The sequence below is a fragment of the Benincasa hispida genome, chromosome 7 (assembly GCF_027475165.1).
Source record: "Benincasa hispida cultivar pf3 chromosome 7, pf3_genome.v1.1, whole genome shotgun sequence".
NCBI lineage: Eukaryota > Viridiplantae > Streptophyta > Magnoliopsida > Cucurbitales > Cucurbitaceae > Benincasa > Benincasa hispida.
In genome coordinates this window covers 19,724,145-19,732,045 of record NC_143484.1, presented here as the reverse complement: position 1 = coordinate 19,732,045, position 7,901 = coordinate 19,724,145, and the positions used below count along the sequence as shown (strand labels likewise).

Here is a 7,901-nt window from a genome sequence, read left to right as displayed (position 1 = left end):
ATATATTGAATTTCTTTTACCTTTACTTTGATATCGAAGCCACGTCCCTTCGCAAGACGTGTATGTATCTATATATTCTTATTATATTTATAATATATTAATATATATAGATATTGCAAAACATATAATGACTGATGATGATGAGAAATATTTTGGTTGGATCATAATGTTAAGACAATATATTGTATTGCGAAGGTTATTAATTCTTTAATTGTCTTGTGCAAGATAACATACCATATTTTTTTATGGAAAATTTTGTTATAAACTATGATGGAGTTAATTTAAGTAATATTTTGGTGCTTAATAATTTTAATTTTCTTTATGCCAAAGTAATTATAAGTTAATACTTATTTTTTATTAATTAATTAAGTATTAATTATTGAGCCACATACAAGAATAGAAAATTTGCAAGCATAGGAAAACAACTGATAAAGTGGATTCTCCATTTTTATTATTCAAACTTTATTTTTATGTGTGTAAACATATATATCAGTAATATAGATGATCACTACCACAAAAATTGTATTACTTAATGCTTTTTTGTAGTCAAGTATTAGTGTTACTTGATGTCTTTATAAACGTCAAGTAATCTAGTGTCAAGAATAAGAAAAAAATTTACTGCCTAAAAGAGTCGAACTGTAATTTACTTGATACGTTATAATTGTCAAGTATATGAAATCTCTTGACTTATTTTAAGTGTCAAGTATCTAAAGTCTTGACATTTATTATGGATCAAGGTTTTCATAATCATTGCTAATTATTTGCTTATCATTCTCCCCTTCTTTGAGAATATTCGTCCTCGAATCTTAAATGGTCTTGTAACGCAACTTTTTAGTCATCATCTCCAACTTTAGAAAAGATTTTGAAAGTCTCATCTCCTCCAAAATCAAATGTGAAATTTTTTTATAGCGCACTCCATCCCAATCATCTTTGATGAAAATTTTCAAACTTGATTAATTGTCAATGATTAGGAGTTGGAGCATTAAAAATGTTACTTACAAATTAAGCTTCTAAGTATGAAGAGTTCCAACCTTCAAGAATCAAAGCCACCAAAGGTTATAATGAATATGAAAACTCAGACTCATTTACATATTCAATATTAGATGTATCAATTTATAACAATGTATTTACATTTATGGAGGTTCATGTATGTAGTTGAAGAGTTTTATCTTTGTTTTCTTCGTCTAACTCTCATTCTATTCATCTTTTCTTGTTTTCCTTTCCATGCTTTCTTCTTTCTTTCTTTAAATCATTTCATCAATTTCTATTTTTTTCTCGTGTCTCTTCATCTTCTCATTTATTTTGCTTACTTCATACACTAAGCTTGTTGAAAAAAAAGTTTATAAAAAAAAATAAGTGTCTTATAGTTTTCTGTGGCCTTTCATCTTCTTTTATTTTCTTCATATTTAAATTTACTTGTTGAGAATTTCCATTATTTTTTTAAAAAAAAAACTTGTAAATTTAGTGATTTTCACATTATAGGCTATATTGGAATTTCTCGCATGATTCTCACAAGAATACTATAAGATTTGGTGAAGTTGAGATACTGGAAGTCTTATTATATGTCTCATCGAAGAAGAAATTGTCATGCGACTTACGACAATGATAATAATTTTTGGAAGAATCTTAGAGAAAGTTTGGCTGAGTTGCACAAATCATTGATTACATAGACCAATTGAATGAAATGTTGAAGTCGCAAAAGCTAGCAAGAATGAATCATATCGCGCGACCATTAAAAATCAAGAAGATAGTCAATTACAAGAAATTGATCAACCAATTCCAAATGACGGAGTTCATTCACAAGTCAAACAGGAAGATTCCAACTGTGATGATGTTGAGATGAAAGTGAGTGATCATCAAAGTATGTGTTGAAGCTATCTGAAGTATGTGTTGGTAATGAGATCATAACAAACTTTCTTGAGGAAAGAAAGGACAATATGGAGAAAAATAAAACAGAAAAAAGTGAGATATTGGTGATCAAAGAAAAAAAAAAAGAGAGTGTGATTAAGAGTGGAAGTGAAGGAAAATATTCATGTATAAAAAATCATGGAAATCGTTTTCCAACCAATGTTTCTTCATATTGTTTTCCTTGTGTTTTATATGCTACATTGAAGGCACGATGAGAGATGATCAAGTTTGAAATGAGAACTTGTTTCTAACTTCAAGATTTCGAACTTTCCACAATCTAATTGATCAAACTAGATTGAAAGTCCTAAAAACATGCATTCTAAACACAAGAATACAAAAAAAAGCATAAAGCATGACATAATCAACTATAATGAAATTTCATTCAAATTCAAAATGTTGTTCAAATGACAAAAGTACATAGGTATTTATACTAAATGAAAACACAACTTGAAAGAACACAACCTTTCACCTAATTGACTAGGTTCAACAAAAACTCTTCAACTATATACATGAACCTCCATAAATATAAATACATTGTTATAAATTGATACATCTAATATTAAATATATGAATGAATCTGAATTTCCAGATTCATTATCATTTTTTTAGCTTTAATTCTCGAAGGTTGCAACTCTTCATAGTTGGAAGCTTAATTTGGAAGTAACCCTTTTAATGCTCCAACTCCTAAACATTATCAATTATTTATTTATCATAAATTCTTAGTAGGAATAAGCAAAAAGAATAAAAAGTAGAAAAACAATCATCAAAAGAAAAAAAAAAGGTAAAACAAATGAAAATTTGGAAAAGAATCCATATATGGAGTTGGAAAAAAACTTAAAAACTTAAAAAAAGTTTAATTGAGATGCTTACTTCTAGAGATTATAAAAATATTTAATACAAAGTTAAGAAAAACAAAAAAAAATCTTAAATGAAGAATGAAAAAAAAAAAAGAAAGAAAAAATCTTAAAAGACACATTTAGAGAGCCTAGAGAATTCATCGCAGAGGACTTCCAAGACTTCGGAAGATCCTTGAAGACACAAAACTTTTCTACTTCAAGAACGTTCGGTGTTTTTCTTTTTCAAATCAAACACATTCACCCAACTGAAAAAGAATCAGAGGATAAAGTACTAGAGATCGAACAACATAGCATCAAATCAACTTCAACATCAACACCAACTCAAGTTCAACACCACAAAACACGTTTCTCATGAAACCTTGTGTGAACAATATTTTAGATGATTTTCGATAGAGATAGTACACATTTTTTTTCTTATTTTTTTTAAAACCACATTAAATTTGGATTTATGTAAAAAAATTTAATGATTTAAATGTAAATTTACTTAAGATAATTCTGTAACGATCAACTAAAAGGGGAATAAGGGAAAACTAAATGTTTTATATAACCTCTTTTAGATATTATAGATTGAAAGAATTTTTTAGATAGTATAGATAGATCATTTTATTGTGATTGAGAAATTTGTCTAATTTTTTTTTTTAATGTGATTTAGAGATGTTGATTTTTTTCTTTTTCATTAAAACGGTATTTAGTGTTTTTTTTATAGCACATTTTAGATTTTAGATTTTAGATTTAGATACTATATAGATCTGTTTATTTATTTTTATTTTGTTCTATTAACGTGATTGAGAGACTGTTTTTTTTTTTTTTAATTTTTATAAACGTGATTTGGAGTTTCTTAATTCAATTTAACATAATTTAATATAATTTAAATGTGAAAATATCTAAGGTAGCCTTATAACCTTCATATAAAGGAGCAAAAAAGGGAAATCAAATGTTTCTCATCTATAGTCTCTTTTAGATAGTACTAGACCTGCATTGCACGGGTGAAAATTATATTATTATTTTGTTTCTTAAGTTATTTTGAATATTCTTTTCTCGTAATTGATGGTTATGTGATTTTTCACCATATATCTTTGTTTATTGTGGTTTAAATTGTGGTCTAAAATGAAATAAAAATGACTCAATGTAACAATTTAATTGTTTGAAATGAAATGAATGCAAAAAGAGGATATAAAATTGACATAATTTGAATCAATTAATTAAGCACAAAAAGAAAACACACTTCTTAGCTTAAGAATGAGTTTCACCATTTATTTTTTGTTTCTTAATTTGAAAGTGCTAATATATATATTTAAAATATAATCAAAACAAGATAATAATTCTTTATGTATACACAGAAAAATTAGAAGAATATTTAAAGGAAAAAAAAGTTCAATACAATAAACATCTTTTTAAAAAGAAAATGGATATATTTAAAATTAAAAATAAGAAACATATAGTTATCGAGTAACAAAAATGAAATGCAACCATCTAAACTATAAATAAAAGTAAATGATCAAATTAAAAAAAATAATAATAAAAAAAAGGATTGCATATACCATAAAACAATCTATTTTCAATTTGACACACAAAATAATAATAATAATTGGTTTGCAATTGCATCTTTATTTATATGAATATTTACAAATAATGGAAGATGGTATCCTAGAATTGACCATTTATTTTTTGGATATGGAATTTGAAAAGATCAACAATAATATTTTATAATAAAATTTATATCTATGAACTATTATATTATAATTATTATAATTAAATAATATTTGGAAGATAAAGAGATCTAATGAATATTTGGAAGATAAGGAGGTCTAGCTAAGTTAAATAATTTTAATTGGATATAGAAAATAAACAACCCAAAACTATACACACACAATCACACCATTATGTAACCACCACTTTTAATATTTTTAACCCTTTTACAAATTCATTCTCCTGTAATGTTCCTTTATTATTTGTGTGATGTGGGAATGAATTTTTAATTTTATATTTAATAAATAATAAGAATTAAGTAAGGGGCATATCGAAAATTTTGAAATTATCATTTGGAAAAAATAGTAAAAAATATGATTCTCTAGCTAAAATAACTTTTAGATAGGAAGACAATAAGATAAGATTGATTTTATGGAAAAATCATCGAATATAATCGTGTACTAAAAAAAAAAAAAAAAAAACAAAGTATTATTTGGACTTAACTTCACAATTGACATTTTGTATATAATTTTCTTTCTCCCTACATGCATAAATCAATGGATATAATCATGTATTACAAAATAAAAAAATAAAATAAATAAACTCAAAACATTATTGTGCTTAACTTGACAAAATTGATAATGTTTTTTTTTTCTCCCTTATATGAACATCTTCGAGTCTTCCCTAACATTACAAAGTTTATTAACAAAACATTGCAACATAAAAGTAAGACTAAAGATGAAGGTTAAATTAAACAATCTAATAGTGGAAAAATAGGCTGCAAGTGAGAGTGATAGAATCAGCTCAACTGTGAATGTTGTCGATGTCGATGCCAATATCGATATCAAAGCAGTTAAAGAAAGCTAACTAGGATCATTTAATGATTTCAATTCAAGTGATAGGAATGAGCTTAAATATTAGAAATACATATTATTAGTTAAAAAAAACCGTATGTATAAGTGAATATTCAAATGTTTGGAAAAGAATTTTTTATATAGATATAGAAGATAGAGTTACAAAAATCTTTTAAAATCTCATCATTAAATATAAGTTCATATATTTGAGAAATTTAATAATATAAATAAGGAGGTAGAATTTTCATATTCTAACATCTTTTTATCTCTTAAATACTTATAGGTTATATATGGATATGAGAATGTGAAAAGATAAGTCATTAATATTTATTTTATTTAATATATATAATTTCAATTTTTTTTTTCTAAAAAGAGACTTAATGAATACGTGAGTAAGGTGTTTTTCTTTTCTCCAAACATTAACATAAACAACCTAATAAGATGAGTTTAAGATGGTAGAACAATGATAATATAATTTCAAGATTTGGCAAAGGGGTAGAATATTCTAAAAATGATTCTCCCTTTTAGCCATCTTTTAACATATTATGAAGGATAGACTAGCTTCGGCCACACTAGCTGGTCGATAGATCCTAAAATTAACAACGAAAAAAAAAAACTATCTAATTCTTCTTATTCTTCTTGTTTTTATATGAAGAATTTTCATAGATATATTTATGTTTAGTCACATGATGGGACAAGAATTTGGATTCTCGTCGCTGCACATCTGAACCTCATGAAAATTAATTGGAACCTCGTAGTAAAATGTCGAAGGTTGATATGAGAAACCGCTGTACTCCATTTTCTGGCCACTGCCGTCTCCACCACTGGAGGTGGAAGCTTCGTAACCACCACCGTTGGAAGTGGAAGCTTTGTCACCACCACTGCCTCCTCCAGCTTCTTTTTCTTTCTTGTCGCCTCCAGCAACGACGGTTTCTCCTATCTTGAGAGGAACTACTTCGACGGATCTCTTGAACTTTTCATTGAGGTAGCCAACATGGTCTTTTCCTTCTATGCTGCGCTTAGTTGTTATCAAATTCTTCTGAGCATCTATTGAAATCTCATTGACTCCCGTAAAATTGATTTCAATTGATTTTAACTTTCCGAATGAGACATGAATTTCTTCATCTTTGAATTTGATGTGTGTCTTCCTAATCTTTTGAAAAGAAAATTAATCGTTAATTCACAAATCTAAGCTACATCTGCACCTAATTAAAAATAACATATGACCATTACCTCATTGGTCATATTCTCGTCGGTCTTCTTCTCAATCTTTTCGTCGGGTTTTTTATGGCCGCCAGCATCTTCAATAGGCTGAGAAGAGACGATTTCAATTTTCTTCTTAGTCTTCTTCTCCAGTTTGGTTTTGATTACGACAGGGTCTACTTTTCCGGTAAGGGTGAGTCTGTTGGATGAAAGATCCACTTTCACGTCACTCACACCTGCAAATCATCGGAGTTGACTCAAGATCATATTTGACCAAACCAACAATTAAAATTGCCAAATTAGAAAGAAAAAAAAAATTGACCATCCAAATGCTTCACTGCTCGTTTTACTTTCTCAGCACAACCATTACAATGCATATGGATTTGAAAAACGGCAATAACTGCGACATTCTCTCTGACATTCATATTAACAACTTCAACTCTCTGAAATCAAAACTCAATACCAAAAATAATTACAAAATATCCTTAAGATCAAGTAATTCAAATAAAAAAAGGAGCGTAAACTAACCTCACACATCTCTTACGTTAAAGTACTCTGTGAAGTACGTTTGCTTGGATAGAGGAAAATGTGCATAAAATCCCTTTTTATAATGAGAAAGGAGGGAAGATGAACAACCACTTCGATTACATTTTCATTATCACAACACACAATCATTTTTTTTTAAAAATGTTCTATCAAACTTTAGGTTAATAAATAATCATTATTGCTAAAAAATAAAAAGAAAATTCATTGAATGAAATTAAAAAGGAAAATAAGTTTTTTATTCAGAAGTCGAATGGATAACCACAAACGGAAATTTGGGCAATTAATTCTATGATTATATTGGTTTGATGAAGAGAGAAGGGAAAATCAAGAGCCACTTCCGTTTCATTTTCACAATGTCCTATTAAACTTTAGGGTAATAAATAATCATTATTATTAATTAAAAAAAATGAAAATTCATTGAATGAAATTAAAAAAGGAAAATAACTTTTTATTAAGAAGCCGAAAGGATAACCATTCCGACGTAACGTTTTTAAACTTTGAAGGACATTCCATTTCTAGCTCGGATCAATTAAAAAAAATGAAAATTCATTGATTTATAGTTTAATTTAAGTTATTTATTTTAGTTTAATGTTGATGACTTACATGTTTCATTATATACATTACAAAGCAATAAAATTCAAATAATTCAAATAATAATAACGTGTATTTTGTACTTCATAATACATATTTTTTTTTTGTTTGGATATCCTTCTCCTCTCCTTTTACAATCTTTTTTTCTCTAAACAAATAATAACAATGATATTGTTAGTACAAATATAAAATCTGGTAGATTTTTTTTTTTAAAAAAAAAAATTAACAAAACATTAAAGAAATATATAGTAAA

At 27.0% G+C, this 7,901-nt stretch overlaps 1 protein-coding gene across 1 annotated transcript; it reads right to left on the bottom strand.

Annotated features, from left to right (window-relative positions):
• Nucleotides 1–5,769: 5,769 nt before the first annotated feature.
• Nucleotides 5,770–7,168, bottom strand: LOC120080737 (heavy metal-associated isoprenylated plant protein 3-like). The gene is made up of 4 exons (XM_039035363.2): nucleotides 7,040–7,168; nucleotides 6,834–6,954; nucleotides 6,542–6,747; nucleotides 5,770–6,461 (listed from the first exon to the last, which is right to left on the bottom strand). The coding sequence occupies exons 1-4, from the start codon at nucleotides 7,046–7,048 to the stop codon at nucleotides 5,991–5,993; spliced, it is 807 nt and encodes a 268-aa protein (XP_038891291.2). The 5' UTR covers nucleotides 7,049–7,168; the 3' UTR covers nucleotides 5,770–5,990.
• Between the last annotated feature and the right edge of the window lie 733 nt (nucleotides 7,169–7,901).